Source organism: Podarcis pityusensis, assembly GCF_964106645.2.
Source record: "Podarcis pityusensis genome assembly, chromosome: 5".
In the NCBI taxonomy this organism is placed as follows: Eukaryota; Metazoa; Chordata; class Lepidosauria; order Squamata; family Lacertidae; genus Podarcis; species Podarcis pityusensis.
The window spans coordinates 30000280-30021907 of record NC_138032.1 but is presented as its reverse complement, the minus strand read 5'-3'; the positions used below and the strand labels follow the sequence as shown (position 1 = coordinate 30021907).

At 45.9% G+C, this 21628-nt stretch overlaps 1 protein-coding gene across 1 annotated transcript in view; it reads right to left on the bottom strand.

Annotated features, from left to right (window-relative positions):
• Nucleotides 1–7345, bottom strand: part of AP1S3 (adaptor related protein complex 1 subunit sigma 3) — a 28099-nt gene extending 20754 nt beyond the window's left edge. The window contains exon 1 of the mRNA XM_081007018.1: nt 7232–7345. Coding sequence (XP_080863144.1) covers nt 7232–7234 — 3 coding nt within the window. The 5' untranslated portion in view covers nt 7235–7345. The remainder of the gene's footprint in view (nt 1–7231) is intronic.
• Between the last annotated feature and the right edge of the window lie 14283 nt (nt 7346–21628).

The window sequence follows — 21628 nt, the reverse complement described above, 5'->3', positions numbered from 1 at the left end:
CAACCCACCTTCACTGGCTGATCTGGTGCATAACTTGGGCCTCCTCAAAAAGGGCCAGGCTCAGTAACAGAATAATTTTTTTATTAGATAATGTTTCCATGACAGAGTGAAGGACAAGCAATGGAGAAGAGCACAACATTCCCGTGGAAACTGGGTACATGCAAGGGGAATCAACAGCTGGGATATAGCAAGGCATGTGGCTCCCTTCCAGGGAAGGTCGTACTAAATGCTGCAAAACCCTTGAGAAAAGCAAAGAAGCCATTTGGCTGGCAGCAAAACCTCACACAGGGCCCAGGGACGAGGGGGGACTGTATGTCGTCTGCAGCGACAGGAAGACAGAAGTTAGCAAAGCAAAATCAAGAACAACAGGCAAATGAACATATGCTTTGATATATTAGAGGGGTTTTAAAATAAAAGAGCCGTATTGATCCAAGGACACAGTAAATTCAGATAATAAATTGTTCCTGATAACAAAGGATCAGATCATTGCAACTACATTATATACAGACTGCCATTGCTGGATCGCACTACCTAGCAGGAACTGTTTTATTCAACAGGGTTAAGCTGTCCTTCCATCTCTCCTGCTGCCACACATACACCTTTCCCCCCCTATTACGGTATGTTCCTGTTCTGTAATCTCTCCTGCAGAGATTGCATGTACCCTGGAGCTAAAGGGCCATGTCTTCTTGTCAATCTAAATTTATTTGAATAATCAAAGGGCAGGCAGCTGGTATGTAAAAGAGCAAACAACTACCTAATATAAAGCTGTGAATTATCAAGCAGGCAGACCAAAAGGGTTTTCTCCAGCCTTTCCCTAAATGAAATTTATATTAAGACAAATCTCCATGTTCTGTACCACTGACTACCTGGTGCTGTAAGCAAACAGGACAAGGAGGAGGCCTGATTTTTCTCCTCTCCTTGGTTGACTAAGGTCTGAGGATGGAGCCTGATACAAAAAGACACTTCTACACAGTGTTGGTGGACTACAACTTCCATCATCCATAGCTGGCAAGACCAGTGGTCAGGTATGATGGGAGTTGTAGTCCAACAACAGCTGGGGATCCAAGTTTGAGAAACACTGGAAAAACAGAGATGGGCAACCAAAATGACCGTGAGGCTGGAACTGCTTGTGAGGAAAGGTTTGGAGTTTTTTTTGGGGGGGGGGAATATTAGTTTAGGGGTGGGGAAAAGAGAGTAAGGGCAACTATGAATGACATGTATACATTATGAACAGTTTGGAGAAAATTAAACTATGGACATTGCTCCCACATGATGCAGGGATGGCTCTATAGACAAAAGAATAAGGATACCTGTGGCTATCTGTGGCCACAATAACTATATTCTGTTTCCACTGTCATAGGCAGCATGCCTCTGAATATCAGAATTTCTCGTCACGGGACAATGCGGGAGTGCTTGTGAGCTTCCCACAGGTCAGCCACTGTGAGAACAGGATGCTGGACTAGATAGGTCATTGGTCTGATCCTGCAAGGTTCTTCTGATGTTCTTACAACCGTGAGGATATAAACATTGCTTAACCAACAACCTGATCCTATGCATGCTTCCTTGGCACCAAGTTCCCAATAAGTTCAATGGTTCTCACTCTCAAGTGGAAATACAGTGGTACCTCTGGTTGCAGATGGGGTCCATTCCGGAGGTCCGGTCAGATCCCAAGGTTGCCGCAACCTGAGGGTCTATCACTTCCGTGCATGCACACATGCCAAAACCCGGTAAAATACTTTCGGGTTTGCTGCGCGTGCATCCCGAAGTTTACGTAACCAGAGGGTTACGTAAAGGGAGGTTTGACTGTAAATCTCTTGCTACATCTCTCCAGAAAATTTCTGGGATTGCTTTAGTCTCCCCTGAGGCTTGCCTTTCCAAAAAGAGTCAATGCTCTATAAGGCAACATGCACATTTTGATTTATTTTACTTTAATAAAAGTTTACGTGTCTGTAAAATTTCAACGTCCACATTAGAACAAAACCTTTATTAGGATGAGCTAAGTGTCACAAAATAGCCTGCAAGCTTTGGGGTTTGCCAGAACTTTTCATCAGGCTAGATCAGGGGTGGGGAAGTTTTCTTTGACCTACCTCATATGCCAACCTTGACAGGAGGACAGGACAACCCACCTGTCAACCACTTGGCATTGTTATGAGGTCACCTGAGAGGGATTGCCCCACCCACCTGTCAAAATCCCTTGTGAGAGATTCCCAAGCATCTGTCAGCCAGCTGGCTGCCAGGCGCATGGGAACCACAGTGCAGGAGGCCCCATGCCTGGCACTTTGGGAAGTGCTGAGCATAGGGCTGGCAAAGTGCTTCATTCCCCCCTCCCTGTCACTCCCATCTTGTCACTCCTTCTTAAAATCTACCCAGATGCAGACATGGATAGCTTGACTAAAACTAACCACCTTTTCCTCACACCTTTGCATTCTGTCAACATCTAGCCAGATCAAGAGTTCTATTAAAAAACACACAAACCCACCCAAAACTTGAAAGCTTTCACACTATTTTGGTGACATTTTGGTTGCCCTAATATAGTAGTAATAATAATAATAATAATAATAATAATAATAATTTATTATTTACACCCCACCCATCTGGCTGGGTTTCCTCAGACACTCTGGGCGGCTTCCAACAAAAGATTAAAAATACATTAAAACATCAGTCATTAAAAACTTCCCTAAACAGGGCTGCCTTCAGATGTCTTCTAAACGTCAGATAGTTGTTTATTTCTTTGACATCTGATGGGAGGGTGTTCCACAGGGTAGGCGCCACTACCAAGAAGGCCCTCCCTGGTTCCCTGTAACTTCACTTCTCGCAGTGAGGGAACCGCCAGAAGGCCCTTGGTGCTGGACCTCAGTGTCCAGGTTGAACAATGGGGGTGGAAACGCTCCTTCAGGTATACTGAAGGTATACAGACTTTGTGAATCTTCCCTACAGACCAACATGAGCACCTTTCTTCTTCTATATGTTTGTAAAGTTTCGCACAGTTGTTCGGAAGCTTTCAGTCTGAGTTATCAATAGTTTCAAGTGGGTGGGGTTTTTTTCAAAAAGGTTTTGTTTTGATGTTTTATGCAACAACCAGTGATCAGCAAAGTCTTAGGAAACTTTCCTACAAGTTCACTTTCCTGAAAGCATTGTGCTACGTTGCCCAGAGATAAGCAGATGAAATGAGAAATCCATGTGTTTGAACTGGACCTGGAAGGCTTGGGTTCAAATATTAGCTTAGGTATGGAGTCGCTCAAGAAGTATGTGCTTCTCAGAGGAGAGTACACATTTACAACAGCAAAACACAAAGGCTGCTGTTTTTTACAAAAGCCCCATGCAGTGCTTTTTTTTCTTTTAAAAAGTGTTTAGGGGTACTCTCATTTTGACTCAAGGAAAATCACTATTTTATAGTTCAAATCGGGGGAAATAATGACAGTAAATGGACAAAAGTACAAAGATTCACAAAATGTTTAGGGGTATGCGTCCCCCTGTACCCCCCCAGAAAAAAAGCACTGGCCTCATACCATATGAGGCCCTCTCTATGACACTGATTGATTGCATTGCATTTATACCCCCTTGCCCACCCCTAATGAGCTGAAGGAGGCACATGGTTCACCCTTCTGCAGGTATTTCCCGCAACAACCCTGTGAGGTAAGCAAGGCAGAGAGGCTGTGACCGGCCCAAGGTCACCCAGTGAGCTTCATAATTAAGTGGGAATTTGAACCCTGGTCTCCCAGGTCCTAGGGACACCTGTGGGCTGTGGATTAAACCACAGAGCCTAGGACTTGCCGATCAGAAGGTCGGTGGTTCAAATCCCCGCGACGGGGTGAGCTCCCGTTGCTCGGTCCCTGCTCCTGCCCACCTAGCAGTTTGAAAGCACATCAAAGTGCAAGTAGATAAATAGGTACCGCTCCGGCGGGAAGGTAAACGGCGTTTTCGTGCGCTGCTCTGGTTCGCCAGAAGCGGCTTAGTCATGCTGGCCACATGACCCGAAAGCTGTATGCCGGCTCCCTCGGCCAATAAAGCGTGATGAGCGCCGCAACCCCAGAGTCGGTCACGACTGGACCTAATGGTCAGGGGTCCCTTTACCTTTACCTCCCAGGTCCTAGTCTGGCAGTCTAATCTCTGCCACACTAGCTCTCCATGCCATAAAACACATCATAAAATGTAGCCCATGTCCCGATTTCATCACACAATGCTTTGCCCCACATCTTTGGCAGCTGCTTAAGGACGGGGAACATTTAGAACACAACTAATGGGATAAGGAGTTGACGCAGGGTTGATGCATACAGAAAATAAATATATGGTTCTTTGTAAATCCTCCCCTCTAGCCTCAGCTAACCTGTCACAGATTCTGGAGTCACACTGGACTTCTGGAACACCCAGTGGCAAAGAGTTTAAACACAACCCTGGGTGATTCCCGGCAGTAGGAAAGGTAGAAGCAGCTTAGTGAGGCAGGATGGTGTCTTCCTCCCCACACAAATTGCATCAGCAACCACTGCTATCCGATTTACATCCAAGGTCTGCAGAGTTTTGGGCCATGGGGCACAGCTGGAAACCTAAGAAACTGTCATGGACACCAGAAAAATACCCATTTCACAGAAGAACAAATGGATGATGCTTAGACCGTCCCACACACACTTCAAAAAGCAACAAGAAACATACCTATACATGCCCCCCCCAAACAAAACCCCACAAGGACCAAACAACCAAGTGTCCCCCCAACCAAACCACACAAAAGCCAAAAACTGGGAGAGACACCACTTTGGGACTTCAGGCCTACATGTAACAGCAGAGAGGGCCCATTGTTCAGTGGTGAAACACACAGAAGGTCCTGAGTTCAATTGCTGACATCTCCAAGTAGAGAGAAACTGCTGCTTGAGGCCTTGTCGAGCTGCTGCCAATCAGTACCCACCAGGGATGGAGAAGCTGTGGCCCTCAAGAACTTGTTGGACTACTTCTCCACTCAGCCCCATCAACAGCAGAGTTGATGGTCAGGGATAAGGAGTCCAGCAACATCTGGAAGGACCAGATGTATAGGGCAGGCCTAGGCAAACTCAGGCCTCCAGATGTTTTGGGACTACAACTCCCATGATCCCTAGCTAGCAGGACCAGTGGTCAGGGATGATGGGAATTGTAGTCCCAAATGAACATCTGGAGGGCCGAGTTTGCCTAGGCCTGGTATAGAGGATTCCCAGCTGTTGTTGGACTACAACTCCCATCATCCCCAGCTAGCAGGACGAGTGGTCAGGGATGATGGGAGTTGTAGTCCAACAACAAGTTTGAGAAGCACTGAGCTAGATGAACAAATAATCTGGCTTGCTATCAGGCAGCTTCACAACCAGAGGAAAGTGATTGCCTTCTCTCCCATTCCTAACCATGAAAGAGGAGAAAGAAGGAAGCTGTCGTATACTGGCTGGCTGGTAGCATTCCATGATTTCAGACTGGGGGCATTCCCAGTCAGACCAGGAGATGGGACCTGGGGCCTTCTATACGCACAGCAGGTGTTCTACGACTGAAGAGAAGTGCATGGATTAAATCTCTTGGAAAGCCATCACCAGGCTGCTGATTTAGAAAAGCAAATAAGTTGGCTCCACCCAGCCTCCCATTGATTTGGTATTTTAGATAAAACTACTCACATTACCATTAATTGAAGGGCCTGTTTGAACTACACAAAGCAAAGTCAATATGAAAAGGGAGAGGGAGAGAGGCAAGTGAAACCACATGCAAATCGAGGGTCAAAATCCACCTGACAATAAGCCTACAAAGGAAATGTACTACACATACCAGTGAAGTAGATAGGCCACGGGGTCACCCATTAAGAATGGAACCAAGAGGAACCTGATTTCAGCTCAGGAATGTCGTCATGCACCCTAAACTCTTGGCCACCTCATTCGTTGCTCAACAGATTAGCTCTTTTACTTGTTCTTTTACTTGAGCAGTATTAATGCACTGGCCCAGTTCTGCCCGCCAACCTTCGCAGACAAAATGGATTTTAGTTTTAGCGGATAACTAAACCACATCTGCTCAGAAGTCAGACCCAGGTAAGTGGGGTTAGGGTTGCATCTGGAATCAGAGGATCGCCACAGAGGTCCATACTTTGAAGGATCCCCTCTGCGGGTTAAATGCAGGCCACAGCATACCACAAGCAGAAGCTCAGAGTGAATGAGGAGCCACCACACCAAGGTGCATGCAAATCAGACAGGTGTAGATGTCTCAAGCCAGTGAGACAAGGCACATGGCACCACTGTCAGAAAACTCTTCGAGGTTGTGAGGCATTTCTAGCTAGAAGAAGGTTCCTTTCTGACCTGTGATGATTTCCCAAACCCAGATAGTGAAATAAGACCTTCCCAATTAACCCCACTCCCAACCAGGGAAGTTTTATTGCAATAAATTCCTGTTTCTTTATATTGCAGTTTCTAGTGTCCCAAAGTACAAAGAGAATAAAATAACCCACCCAAACCTTAGCTGGAGAGGGGGAGAAAGCCTTTGCTAACTTTTTTTTCTAACATAGGTGTGGCATTCCCCTGCTCTTCATACCTGCATGATAGACAGAAACCTGTCAGGTACAGCTTTCACCATCCCTGTACAGTGATACCTCGGGTTACATACGTTTCAGGTTACAGACTCCACTAACCCAGAAATAGTACCTCGGGTTAAGAACTTTGCTTCAAGGATGAGAACAGAAATCGTGCTCTGGCGGCGCCAGTGGAAGGGAATGGGGGCTGGGCTTGAACACAGAAACTGGGTGCGGTGGTCCCGGTTCCTGCAGCACTTGGCTCTTATCTCCATGCCCCCTTGACCTTGACCCTGAACCAGCAACAGGTGGAGGAAGATATGCGCCAGCCAACTCCTGCCCTCTCCTCTCTTGCAATGTCAGAAAGGGAGAGAGAGCGCGTTCAAAACCCGCGCAAGGAAAAAAACGCGGAAAGGGGGGGGGGTCGCTTAACTCTATAATAGCCGGTTCAAGACCAGAAAGAGAGAAAAGCCCCCTGGGCAACCGACCGACCCATCAACCTCTGCAAACTTTGCGTCCTGTTGCCGTTTCCTTGCAAAAAAAAAGGAGCAGGAAAATCCCAGCAGATGTTCTGTGCGCTTTTCAAGGGCGAGCCTTGCCCGACCTGCCTCTCTGCTGCGCGGAGGCTGCTTCACCTGGCGCCAGCAGGTAGTTCCTCCTCCTGGCTCCCCGGAGCCCCGGAGCTGTGTCAGCCCAACCAACCCCGCGCTCCCCCTCGGGGGTACTCACCATGGCTGCCAGAGAGCCGCTCCCCACCCCGGGTGGCTCCAAGCCCCGTGCCCTGTGCGGGTCTTCCCCCCTCCCCCCCGCAGGCACAGGTGAACTCCCAGCCGCTCGCCCTGCTTTCCCATAATGCCCTAAACTGAAAGTTATTAACTCCTCCCCACCCCACTCCTCCTCCTCCTCCTCCCCCTCCCGGGTCACTCCGGCAACAGCCCCAGGGGCGGGTTGGAGAGGTCGCTTTGCACCGAGTGAGTTTCGCGGGGAGAGGATCTCTCCTCCCCTTACTTGGGGACTGGCGCTCTCTAAGCGGAAAGATAAGAGTCTCCGGAGAGTTTTCCTCCTACCTGAGCGATGCTGCTATTCTCGACCGCTTTGCAGGAGAACAGAAGGAGCAAAAGGTTGGGTCTCGGTCCCGAGGAGACTGCAGTCGTGCGTTCTACTTGTCTCCTTTGGGGAGAAAGTTATAGGAAAAGAAGCAGCCGTAACGAAGAGATGGAAAACATAAGTACAGCATCTCCCACTTGTTCCGAATCAGGATATTGGTCCACATAGCTCATTGTTGTCTACAGGGCTCTCCAGGATTTCAGATAGGGGCTTCTCCCAAACAGGGGTGCCAACTTGAATAAAAATATTGTGCATGTATCATTATGCCCCGCATAATCTTTTTTTTAAAAAAAGAAATTTATTTATTTGGTTTTTCAGATTGAAATTTTACAGTCACATATACAACATAAAAACTAGATTCCAAGGAATCTCTTGGACTTCCCTCCTCCCCTTTGTGGATCCTACTGTTACTTATTTCCTCCTGCATCTTTTATAATAATCCAGATCTTTTATCTCTCCATTGTATCCAAAATTCACCTTTAAACTACAGGTGATATTCCAATCCTACTAACGATTTTAACTGTTTACAATGGTCTTTAAGATAAGTTATAAATTTTCCCCATTCATTATTAAACTTTTGGTCTTCCTGATTTCTGATTCTATGGGTCATTTTAGCCATTTTGGCAGAATCCATCTACTTGATCTGCCATTCTTCTCTGATAGGGACTTTATCTGCTTTCCATCTCTGGACCAGTAACATCTGTGCATAATCGATCGCATGACGCAGTGCACACACACACAATGGGAATGGAAATGTCCATCAACTTTGTGGGGGCCAGTCCCTGCAAATATTTTATTGTGGGGGCCAAAGCGCCTACAGCCCCTAGGAGTTAGTTCCTATGCCCTCAAGCCTGAAGATGCTGTGTGTGTGTGTGTGTGTGTGTGTGTGTGTATTCCATTTAATATTATACATTCACATGATCATTATCCACTTTACTGCTTTGGCACTTTAGAGCCTATCAACTTCCTTCCCTCCTGCCTCATGGCTTTCAAAATTAACCTTTATAATTCATTGCATTTTGTACATTTTTCAATTCTAATTACACTCATTACAAAATGGCTCAACATTTAAATAAATATAGAAAGACAGAAAATTTCTTGTTACAAGTCTTCAGACAACCCTGCTAGCGATGTTAATTGCTTACAATAATCTTTCAGATATCGTATAAATTTACTCCAGTCCTTTTGGAATACTTGATCATGCTGGTTTTGGATTTTTCCTGTCAGCTTCGCCAGTTCTGCAAAGTCCATCATCTTCATCTGCCACTCTTCTTTCGTTGGTACTTCTTGTTTCCATTTTGGGGCTAAAAGAATTCTTGCCGCAGTTGTTGCATGCATAAACAGTCTTTTATCTTCCCTTGGTATCTCTTCATTCACTATACCCAGTAAAAAGGCTTCTGTTTTTTAACAAAAGTATTTTTAAACATTTTCTTTAGCTCATTATGTACCATTTCGAACCTGGGACTTTCAGCTTCCTGCTTTGCACGTTATGCTGAGGCACAACTGGGTTTGCTGCTGAGTGTTTATGTCAGTGCTAGTTTAGGCTGTTGTGGGGCTTTGGGACAAGATGTGCACAGTGGAGCCCCTTGTCTCACAGTCTTAGACTCATAGAATTGCCATGCAGGAATCTCAACATGCGGTTCCCCAATCCAATTTGAAACCACACTGGAACCTGCTTAGCTTTGCATATGTGCCAGCAGTTTCATTGCTACGCTAGTCAGAGGTGGGTGGGTGAGTCGCAAAGCCTGTGTGTTATTATGGGTCTTATAAGAATTCATTATTCTTTGCAATCTTACAAGTTTTGTTTTGTTGGCGTATGATAATGCTGTGTTCACACTTTGCAACCAAATGTTGCAAAGGCTCAAATCTTACATTTGAACTTGCTTGTTGTAAACTGACCTATGTTCCTCTGATGAAGAGTGGTCTAGACAATCAATCAATCAATCAATCAATCAACCAATCATCAACAACAATAAATACTTGGCAACTGGTGAAAAATCTTGTGACAGTTTGCCAAAAGGTGCTCATAGGTCTGAAGTAAATTTTTGCTTGGATGCCTCAAGAGTCATAGTTATAAAAGCAGCAAACCTCCTGTAGTAGTAGGAGGAGTAGGAGTAGGAGTAGTAATAATTTATTATTTATACTCCACCCGTCTGGCTGGGTTTCCCCAGACACTCTGGGCGCCTTCCAACAAAAGATTAAAAAGACATTAAAACATCAGTCATTAAAAACTTCCCTGAATGTCTTCTAAACATCAGCTAAACATCAGCTACCAGCTCCACCTGGTACACAGGCTGAGACCCTACCTGCCCGCAGACTGTCTTGCCAGAGTGGTGCATGCTCTAGTTATCTCCTGCTTGGACTACTGCAATGCGCTCTACGTGGGGCTACCTTTGAAGGTGACCCGGAAACTACAACTAATCCAGAATGCGGCAGCCAGACTGGTGACTGGGGGCTGCCGCTGAGACCACATAACACCGGTCTTGAAAGACCTACATTGGCTCCCAGTACGTTTCCGAGCACAATTCAAAGTGTTGGTGTTGACCTTTAAAGCCCTCAACGGCCTCGGCCCAGTATACCTGAAGGAGCGTCTCCACCCCCATCGTTCTACCCGGACACCGAGGGCCTTCTGGCGGTTCCTTCACTGCAAGAAACAAAGTTACAGGGAACCAGGCAGAGGGTGTTCTCGGTAGTGGCACCTGCCCTGTGGAACACCTTGCCATCAGATGTCAAAGAGATAAACCTGACGTTTAGAAGACATCTGAAGGCATCCCTGTTAAGGGAATTTTTTAATGTGTGACCTTTTAATGTATTTTTAATCTTTGTTGGAAGCCACCCAGAGTGACTGGGAAAACCCAGCCAGATGGGCAGGGTACAAATGTTGTTGTTGTTGTTGTTGTTGTTGTTGTTGTTGTTGTTGTTATCAGTTGTTTATTTATTTGACATCTAATGGGAGGGTATTTCACAGGGTGGTATAATGCAAAGCCATTAAAAGATATATGGCTGAGTTTATATCGTTTCCTGTTTAGGTTCCTTTCTGGTTGCCCAATATTATAATCTGTGTAAAGTAATTTGCGACACTCTGATTACATACTGTACTAGACAGACAGACATAACATTTGCTGGCTACTAGGACTCAGTAACACTTTGGCCTTTAACCAAAAGGCATAAAGTACCTGCCAACTTTTCTGTCATGTAATGAATTTTAAAGATGCGGAAATGTTCAAAATGAGAGATGTAAAAGTTGCTAACTGACAATAACTTCACTTTGGGGAAATGCATGTACATTTGGCACATTTTTAACATTTGACAACCTCTCATTTTTGATATTTATTACAGCAGACTCCCTACAATGGGCAGAGCAAGCCAACATTCTGAACACGTTAACATTTTCAAAATTCCATACGTGGCAATGGTGTTGTCAGATCCTCTTTCTAAGTCAGGTATGCCATCTGTCACAGATGCTATTGTTGAGATTCTAGCATTGCTGGGGGGGGGGGGACACACACCTCCAAGGTCCCTTCCAACTCTGCAATTCTACGATTCTATGGATGGTATGCAAGTCCTACTCAGAGTAGATGCATTGAAATTAATGAACCTAAGTTACTCATGTCAATCAATTTCACTGGGCCTTCTCTGAGTAGGACTAGCATTGAATACCACCCACTGAGTCTTCTCTGATTCAAAGTTGGCACAGGTACCAGGTAAAAACCAGTAATATGTTAATGTTGCAGTGTGTGTGTGTGTGTGTGTGTGTGTGTGTGTGAGAGAGAGAGAGAGAGAGAGAGAGAGAGATGTTGGGATGGGTAATGAGAACTGTATTACACACCCACTGTTCTGCCGGTAAGATCCCAAAGGTCAGCACAGCGCCTCTGATCTATGCAAATTATTATTATTATTATTATTATTATTATTATTATTATTATACCCCACCCATCTGGCTGGGCTTCCCCAGCCACTCTGAGCAGTTTCCAACAAAATATTAAAATACAGCAATGCATCAAACATTAAAAGCTTCCCTAAACAGAGCTGCCTTCAGATGTCTTGTAAAAGTCTGGTACTTGTTGTTCTCTTTGACATCTGGAGGGAGGGTGTTCCACAGGGCGGGTGCCACTACCGAGAAGGCCCTCTGCCTGGTTCCCTGTAACTTGGCTTCTCGCAGTGAGGGAACCACCAGAAGGCCCTTGGCACTGGACCTTAGTGTCAGGGTAGAACAATGCGGGTGGAGACACTCCTTCAGATATACTGGACCGAGGCCATTTAGGACTTTAAAGGTCAGCACCAACGCTTTGAAGTGTTCTCGGAAACGTACTGGGAGCCAATGTATTTCATTTAGACTTACTGCACAGTTGACAAGCCTGCTGAGGTGGAGGACCTGGTTTCAAACCAATGTTTATCCTGTCAAAGCCAAAGCTATTAAATGGCCACAAATCCAGATATTCTAGTTGAACTGGGTTGCAGATTTCCTCTTCCTTTGTGCTTTTCTTATTCATTCCTTTCAGCCTAACTGTAACATCGGCTGTCTGTCGTGCTCAGATTAATGCAATTTGCGACTCAACCACACCCTTCAGTTGCCCAACATTATGTTACAGGATTCAGAGCCCTATTGGATCTTGCATCCACAGTAGTAGGTCATAGGAGCCGGCTACAAAGTATGTTTTGCACAGCTTAGTCACCTAAGTAAACCAGATTCATGTGTGATTGTTTTATAATGGTTGCTGCTGCCTGTTAAACAGTCGTCTACAAAGAGATCCTCATCACTCTCTTTTCTCTTCCCTGCATTCCTGCACTGGTTTTTTTATTATTATTATTCTTTATATTTTAAGAGGGACATGTTGTTCCAAAAACAAAATAATATGAACTTTGACCTAGGGTTTCCTAGAAGGAAGAAAAAAGCATCTTCCTTGTTGGTTCCGCTTTAGGCTTTGGTATGCTTGGCCCTTCCATCTGGTCTGTGCTGCTTTTGGTTTCTTAAATACATTCACAACAGTCCAAATTACTGCCAGCGTTCTGGGTAAAGAGATGGCAAGTTGAAATCCCCGAGATCCTTCATTGTTGGACAAGAAGCTCTTCTGATTCAGAGAACAGCTGGTGCTGTGAGTTCATTTAGCTTAATTGCATTTAATATATCATGTTTCTGCCAAGGCAGTTTACAAAAATTAATAAAAACAAGTTTAAATCTCTAGTAAACACTTAAAATAAATGACATAGAATGAAATTAAAAAGGGAAAACATGAAAAAGAACACAAAATGTATACTATATCACTATAAGAATGAACAATTATAATTCCAGATATACATATCTCTTTGTCCTTGTAAGATGATTGGATGCCAGACAAGACAGAACTGAGAAGGTAATATTCTAGTCTGGGGATGGGGGTCAGTGTGTCATGCAAAAATGAGAAAATACATCTGTTTTAACACCCCCTCCCAAAAAAAATATTAAATACCTTTGTGACTAGCAAACCCTCCTTTCATTCTTTTGTTCATCTGCTTGGCCTAATTTTCAATTTATTTATCAGCAGAGCATATAGACTACCCATCATCATTACAAAACAGCCACAGAACAGTTTTCAACGTAACATCTAAAATTACAAAATACAAATAAGTCACGCAATTCTAATAAAGAAAAATCCAATATAAAACAATCATGGAAAAACAGCAGGATAGCAAATGGGCAAAGACCTTAGGTGCCAGTTAAAACCAAAATAATTTAACAAGTCCTTCTGTTCTAATTAATCTGGGTTTTCCCCTATGTCTGTTCTGCTTTCACAGGGTGGCCAAGTTCAAAGGAGAACAGTGAAGCTGGTTTTAGAGACACAGATTTCAGTAGCTACAGCTTTTCCTACCCCGCCCCCCAAATCAGAGATTGAGAACTTGTAAACCTCCAGATGATGTTGAGCTACAATTCCAATAAGTGTTGGAAATGTAAAGAAGTTGAAGTATGTTTTATCATATGTGGTGGCAATGTAAAGTTATATATATAAAAAGAGAAATGATATATAACGAATTGGGGGGGGGGGGGAATACCGGTAATCTTTGTTAAAAAAACCAAAAGCTTTTCTATTAGGAATTACAGGAACTGATTTACCTAAAGAGTACAAGAACTTGTATCCAGCAATGACTGCTTGAATATTGTTAGCCCAACACTGGAAAGAAGAAAAAGTCCCTGCTAAGGAAGATTGGCAAATTAAGTTAATGGAATATGTGGAAATAGCTAAAGCAGGTTGTGTGTGTCATGAGTATGACGGAAGTCTTTGCCTCTGGTCCATCATAATTTCAGCTAAACAGTATAAAGCAGGAATGGGAGACCTCTGAGGCCCAGGAGAATGTGGCCCTCCGAGCTTTTTAATCTGGCCCTTGGAACTCTCTCACCCTTCCTTAGGCCACACCCCTCACTGGCCCTGCCAGCTGATGTCAGGTGCACTAAGTGCTCCAGCTAAGTTAAAAAGGTAAAGGACCCCTGACAGTTAAGTCCAGTTGCAAACGACTCTGGGGTTGCGGCGCTCATCTCGTTTTACTGGCTGAGGGAGCCGATGTTTGTCCACAGACAGTTTTTCCGGGACATGTGGCCAGCATGACTAAGCCGCTTCTGGCGAAACCAGAACAGTGCACGGAAATGCTGTTTACCGGTGCCTTCCCACCAGAGCGGTACCTATTTATCTACCTGCACTTTGTCATGCTTTTGAACTGCTAGGTTGGCAGGAGCTGGGACCGAGCAACGGGAGCTCACCCCATCGCAGGGATTTGAACCGCCAACCTTCTGATCAGCAAGCCCTAGACTCTGTGGTTAAGTTAGCTAGCTCCAAATGTTTTGCCTGGCTCAAAAGGGTCCTTGAACCTTATGGGAGATGGCGCCCCCGGGTTTCTCCATCCTCCACCAGTCGCGGACTGTGGGCCGGGGGGGAGGGGTGGCATTATTAATCCGGGAAGATTGTCCTTTCAGGGCTCTACCATCGCCATCAATCCCCGGCATTGAATGTGTTGGCCTAGTGTGGGGCTCCGAGGAGAGCTTGGCTGTCTGGCTGGTGTACCGGCCACCTAGCGCACCAGCAGCCACCCTGTCAGGCCTATTGGAGGCAGTGGCCGGCTGGGCCTTGGAGTTCCCTAACCTATTGGTATTGGGGGACTTTAACATCCATGCTGATGCCACTCCCTCCTCACAGGCTCTGGACCTGGTGTCTTCCATGGCGACACTAGGGCTCTCCCAGTTTGTTTCGGGCCCCACACTTCAAGCAGGCCACACGCTGGATTTGATCTTTGGCGTAGGTATAGATGTGATCATGTCTCCTTCGATGAAGGTGCCATGGTCTGATCACTACGCTCTGAAAGCCAGGATTGACTTTCCACCCCCACCCTGCTTAGGTGGCGAGCCGATTTGGGCTCGCCCGCAGAGGCTGATGGACCCTGATAGATTCCGCCAAGCCTTGCGGGACCTTGCTCCCCCTGCCGACTCATTGACTGAGCTTGTTAAGGGCTGGAATACCCAGCTCCTGGCAGCCATCGATGAGATCACACCTAAGCGCCCTCTGCGACCCCGCAGAAACCGGGCTCCCTGGTTTACCGAGGAGCTCCGGAAAATGAAGCGGGACCTCAGACGGCTAGAGCGAGTATGGCGGGGTGCCCGTGACGGAGCCTCAAGAACATCATATAGGGCTTTTATGAAAACCTACGAGATGGCGGTGAAGGCTGCTAAGAAGTCATACTTCTCGGCCTCCATTGCATCCGCTAGCTCTCGCCCAGCGCAATTATTTAGTATAATCAGGTCTTTAACATCCCTTGAGGGACAGCCAAATTTAAATAACAATTTGACACACAGCTGTGAGGCATTTGCGAGCTTTTTTGCGGAGAAGGTCTTGTTGCTCCGCCATGACCTCCCTGCCAATTTGGATACAATAAAGGAACTGGAGGCCCCTCGACTGTCCTCGGGTCCAGTATTGGACCACTTCGACCGGATATCCCCAGCCAATGTGGACAGACTCCTCCGAGCTGGAAAGCCCACCACCTGCCCTCTCGACCCGTGCCCGTCTTGGCTGATTAGAGCGCGTCCAGACGAGGTGCGGGCCCTCCTGGGGGATATCATCAATTTGTCCCTTGGCACGGGGACATTCCTAGGGGAACTGAAGGAGGCAGTGGTGCGCCCGCTCTTAAAGAAAACATCATTAGATCCTTTAGATCTATCCAATTACCGCCCGGTTTCGAATCTTCCGTTCCTGGGTAAGGTGATTGAGAGAGCGGTTGCTGAACAGCTTGGTGGGTTTCTGGATGAAACATTGGCTCTGAATCCATTCCAGTCCGGCTTCTGCGCTGATGATCTTCGTAGACAGCTGGATCGAGGCGGGTCGGGGCTGCTGATTCTTTTAGATCTGTCAGCAGCTTTCAACATGGTCGATCACGAACTTCTGGACCACCGCCTTGCCGACGTGGGGATCCAGGGCACAGTCCTTCAATGGCTGCGCTCGTTTCTCTCTGGTCGGGGACAGAGGGTGGCGCTTGGGGGGGAATTGTCATCGCAGCACTCCTTGGTGTGTGGAGTACCTCAGGGTGCGATACTCTCCCCGATGCTTTTCAACATCTTTATGCGCCCCCTCGCCCAGCTTGTTCGGAGTTTTGGGCTGGGTTGCCATCAGTATGCCGATGACACCCAACTCTATCTGTTGATGGATGGCCATCCTGACTCGGCCCCAGACACACTGACCAGATGTTTGGAAGCTGTGGCTGGATGGTTACGTGGGAACCGGTTGAAGCTAAATCCTTCGAAGACAGAGGTCCTGTGGCTGGGACGGGGCGATATGGGATGGGGGGGGCAACTCCCATCTCTTGTGGGGGCGCAATTAGTGCCAGCACCATCCCTTAAGAGTTTGGGTGTAATCTTCGACACCTCCCTTTCCATGGAGGCGCAGATTGCAGCTATAACAAAGGCGGCATTTTTCCATCTCCGCCAAGCTAAGCAGTTGGCTCCTTACCTCTCTCGCCCTGACCTAACCACTGTGATCCACCTCCAGACTGGATTATTGTAACTCGCTCTATGTGGGGCTGCCCTTGAGAATGACCCAGAAACTCCAGCGGGTGCAGAATGCTGCAGCGAGACTCCTTACGGGGTCTTCGCTGTGAGACCACATTCACCCGGTGCTATACCAGCTGCACTGGCTCCCGGTGGAGTACAGGATCAGGTTTAAGGTGCTGGTTTTAACCTTTAAAGCCCTATACGGCCTAGGACCCTCGTACCTATGGGACCGCCTCTCCTGGTATGCCCCACAGAGAAACTTATGGTCTTCAAATAAAAACATCTTAAAGGTCCCAGGCCACAGAGAAGTTAGGCTGGCCTCAACTAGAGCCAGGGCTTTTTCGGCTGTGGCTCCGATCTGGTGGAACACTCTATCACAAGAGACCAGGGCCCTGCGGGACTTGACATCTTTCCGCGGGGCCTGCAAGACAGAGCTGTTCCACCAGGCCTTTGGCCAGGGCACAGCCTGACTCCCTCCCTCGGCAATCTTCGCGGAGCTCTGGCCCAATGGTTGCCAGTGGCTTGAATTAATTAATTTTATAATGAATGATTTTAGAAGGTTGTTTATGCTGTACTTTTGTACTGTTTTATTGTTGTTAGCCGCCCTGAGCCCGGCTTCGGCTGGGGAGGGCGGGATATAAATAAAATTTATTATTATTATTATTATTATTATTAATAATAATGCTACTTGCTTGCTTGGATGCAGGGCAGAGGGATGGGTGAGAGTGCAACCTACTGTACAAAGGCAAAACCCACATTTGTTTACTCCGCTCGCTTTTGTCTTTGGGCCCCAACTGCCACGAATGTGTGTGGCCATCGGGATCCCCATCCCCAGACTAGAATTTTACTTTTCATTTGCATCTTCATGCCAAGCTGGTTCACTTTTAGCTGGCGCCTTCAAGGCATCTCCAGGAATTCCATGGGGACCTGCTGATGAGCTTCATTTCTGTAAACAGCACCACAAAGCCGAATTCTCTTTCAACGCTGCTCATTAGGAAGGAGCCTCTCCTTCTGCTCTGTCCTCTAGCATTTAACTTCTTCCCTGCTTGCTGACAGCGCTCAGTCAGAGCTGGTGATTTGGAATAATTTGGAGGTGGAGGACCGGGCTACTCCTTCAGCTTTTCAACAGTTGCCTGTGATGAAGAAGTTGCACATTGTAAGCTTCTCTCACCCCTGCGGGGGGGGGGGGATTACTCCTCCCAAATTTCTGCCTTGCAGCTGTTCTCAACATGTGGGTCCCCAGATGTTTTTGGACTACAACTCCCATCATCCCTGAGCTCTGGCCTTACTAGGTAGGGGTGATGGGAGTTGTAGTTCAACAACTACAGTGATCCATGCGACTGTCACCTCCAGGCTTGACTACTGTAACTGACTCTATGCAGGGCTGCCCTTGAAGCTGTCCCTGAAACTCCAGCGGGTGCAGAATTCTGCAGCGAGGCTCCTCACGGGGTCTCTGCCATGGGAGCATATTCACACAGTGCTTTTCAAGCTGCACTGGCTCCCGGTGGAGTACAGGGTCAGATTTAAGGTGCTGCTTTTGACCTTTAAAGCCCTTCACGGCCTAGGACCCTCGTACCTACGGGACCGCCTCTCCTGGTATGCCCCACGGAGAGCCTCAAGGTCCATAAATAGCAACACCCTAGAGGTCCCGGTACCCTAAGGAAGTTAGATTAGCTTCAACCAGAGACAAGGCCTTTTCAACTCTGGCTCCAGCCTGGTGGAACGCTCTGCCTCATGAGACCAGGGCCCTGCAGGATCTGATTTCTTTCCGCAGGGCCTGTAAGACAGAGTTGTTCTGCCTGGCCTTTGGCTTGGAGCCAATTTGATTCCCTCCCCCTCTTTCTTTTTCCTTTCTCCTCCTGTGATGAGGCTGCATTTTAATATTTCAATATTTTAATGTTGTATTTTAATCTTGTTTTTAAGTTGCATTCATTCAACTTGTTTTTATTATTGCTTGTTAGCTGCCCTGAGCCCAGCCTTGGCTGGGGAGGGCGGGGTATAAATAAAAATTATTATTATTATTATTATTATTATTATTATTATTTAAATGATATTTATTGAAAATTTTTGAATTACAAAAGAAAACAAAGAAGAAAAAGAGAAAGAAACAACAAAGAAAAAACAAACCACAGTCAAACAATACAGATTAATAAAAGTCAAAATCAAAAAATAGCACAACACGCTCAAAAAATAAAAATATACCACAAACATTTAAAAGCAAATCCAATATTCTCAAATCCTTAACTGTCATTACCTTCTTTCTTTGACCTCCTCCTCCTCCCTTTTTTTGTATCCTGGTTATTAATTGTCGCAGCAAATCCTTTCCATACTTCATAATATTCTGTCATTACTTTACCTTACTCTATTCTAATCTTATCTTACTATAAAAACCTTAAAGCTTAAAACTTAAATCTTATTTTTACCAATTTCTCATAACCATAATATTCTTACATAATTCTTTAAACATTTTTGCTAAAGCCAAATAATTTCGTTCCAACATTTTTCTAACATTCATCAATTTTATAAAACAATCCTAATAAAAAAGTAACAAAAAAGAAACAATCCAATCTTCATCCAGCGTCTCTTCCTCCTGGTCCCGGGTTTTGTCAGTCCTTTCTATCTCATCAATCTAGCGCATTAACCTGGCAATCTTATGTCCGAGGCCCTTAAGTCCCTTCCATGTCCCTTCCGCAGCTCTTCTTCATATTTATAGCTGTATTTTCCTTTATCTCCTGCTCCTTTCACTCTTGGGAACTCCAGCTTGACAATGCTTTTGACCCATCTCAACAAATCAGCCCCCTTTCCATAGTCCAGACTAAGCTCCATGTGGTATTTAAGAACATGTTTCAAAGGCCCTCCAAAATTAAGAGCCCCCACAACCCCAAACATCTCACGGCCCATTGCCTAGCATCCCTCCCTCCTGATACAGCCTTTCTCAACCTGTGGGTCCCCAGATGTTGAGAAAGGCTGTATCGGGAGGGAGGGATGCTAGGAGGCACACTATGCCTTTGAACCATTACATTAAAAGGTTCTGAGTGTTCTTCCAGGATTGAACAGAGGAAGCTGCCTTATATAGAGACCAATGGTCCATCTAGCTCAGTATTGTCTACACAGACAGACAAGGGTCCTCCAGACAGACAAAGGTCTCTCTTCCAGCCCTACCTAAAGATGCCAGGGGTTGAACATGGACCTTCTGCATGCAAAGTAGAGCTCTATCACAGAATTACAGCTCTTCTCCAATGAATTTGCACATGCCATCCCCCTATCCGCATATATAGTATGGTAGTGAATGCAATCACCAGGTTCAGGGCCGAATCGTACATGTAGTCAGTCCATTATTTCACACTCACACTTGAACACATTAAATTGTTGCTACTGACAGTGCGGCTACATGTGCAAGCAAGTTAATGTAAACGGCTCCTGCAGGCAGAAGGAAACAAACCACCATCCTTCATGGGATCATGGTTTCTTCCATTCAAACAAACCGCAACTGGTAAGAAGAAAACTCGCCTTTCAGATCATGGTTTGTTTGAAGGGACACAAGCCACAATCACCAATGTAGACATCAAGCGAAACAAAGGATCGAAGATTGTTGCTAAAAGGAACATAGCATGCAAATTGTTACTTGATGGCACTGCTTTTGTGTAATGAATGTGGCTGTTTGATTTCGCCCACAGAACTTGGAAAACCACAATTCTAAGAAGGACTTAATTTGCGGATAGCTAAAAAGCGGGACTATTAGAGAAACACAAAAATACAATATGCGCACATCTTCATGTTCCCATCAATCTAACACAGCACTGCCATGCTTCAAACACACTTCAGAAGTCCCTGCTTTCAATATGAAACCTTGATTTGAGAAAGTCCTTCAGGCAAGAGTTTGCTGGGAAATAATACTGTGCATTTCTGACAGTACATGAACAAATTTCTGTAGCAGGGACATAAAGCATCGATTCAAGTGCAACAGACAGAGGGAACAATGAAACTGGAAACATGAAGTAATGCAGCATTCTAAAAAACAGGAAAGTCTGGCCTCCGCAATTAACCACAGGCAAATTTAAGACTAGCTTCATCATTTCTCTCACCTTTTCAGGACTGCCGGCCAATGGGAAGAAGAAATAAATCTCTTGCAGGGGAAAACAGACAGGTAAATTGGGCATTATTTCTCCCTGAGCAGCTAAAGCTTCTGGAGCTTTTCTACACTTCACCCTTTTCTTGGGTGGGTTGGCTTTGTAGATTAGTTCTTACATTTAAAAAATCCCAGAGCTTGCCATACCTATTCTTTTTCTTCTTTTTTTTCAAATTAAATATCTTCAGGGTTGTGCTGAGGTCCTACTGAGTGTTATGGCACTACTCCCAAAGGAAGCAATCCCAAATGCCCCTCAAGCCTTGTTGGGCTTTACAGAGTGATGGGGCAAACACACCCCTGCTGGACGTATTGGCTTGGGTGGGAGGCAATGCCTAGCTGCAGCTGGCACAGTGACTGAACTGATGCCACTGCATAATGTGTGCCTTTCCACTGACTGTCGTCGGGGATCTCACCAGGGGCACTTCATTGGGCAGGTGGGAGAGGAAGCTACGCACCAGGGAATGACACCAACAACAGCAGCCAAAGACATAGGCCAGCTGAGAAGCACCCCTCTCGGACCAACACAAAGTGGGTTTGGATTGCTCCGCTGGTGTTTAGGTTTGCAGCGTTAAATTATTTCCTAGACTCTTTTACAGCAGGCTCACCCCAGATTTCATCACCTATTACGACAATTCAAATAGGTACCCTTCTTCCCCTTTCTATTTGAAGACTGTGCGAGCATAGTTCACCAAGTTTCAGATGTTCAACATTCTCAATTCTCTCCTCACCCCCAAACCATTTCATTCGTACCTGGACCGCTCCTTCCACTGTAGTGTTTTAAGCAAGCAATTTCTCTCTGCTCATCCATTTGGACAATCTTTTATGTAAAGCACACACACAGCAAGTTATTTCTCCCCACAAACAAAAGATAGGTCATCAGAAC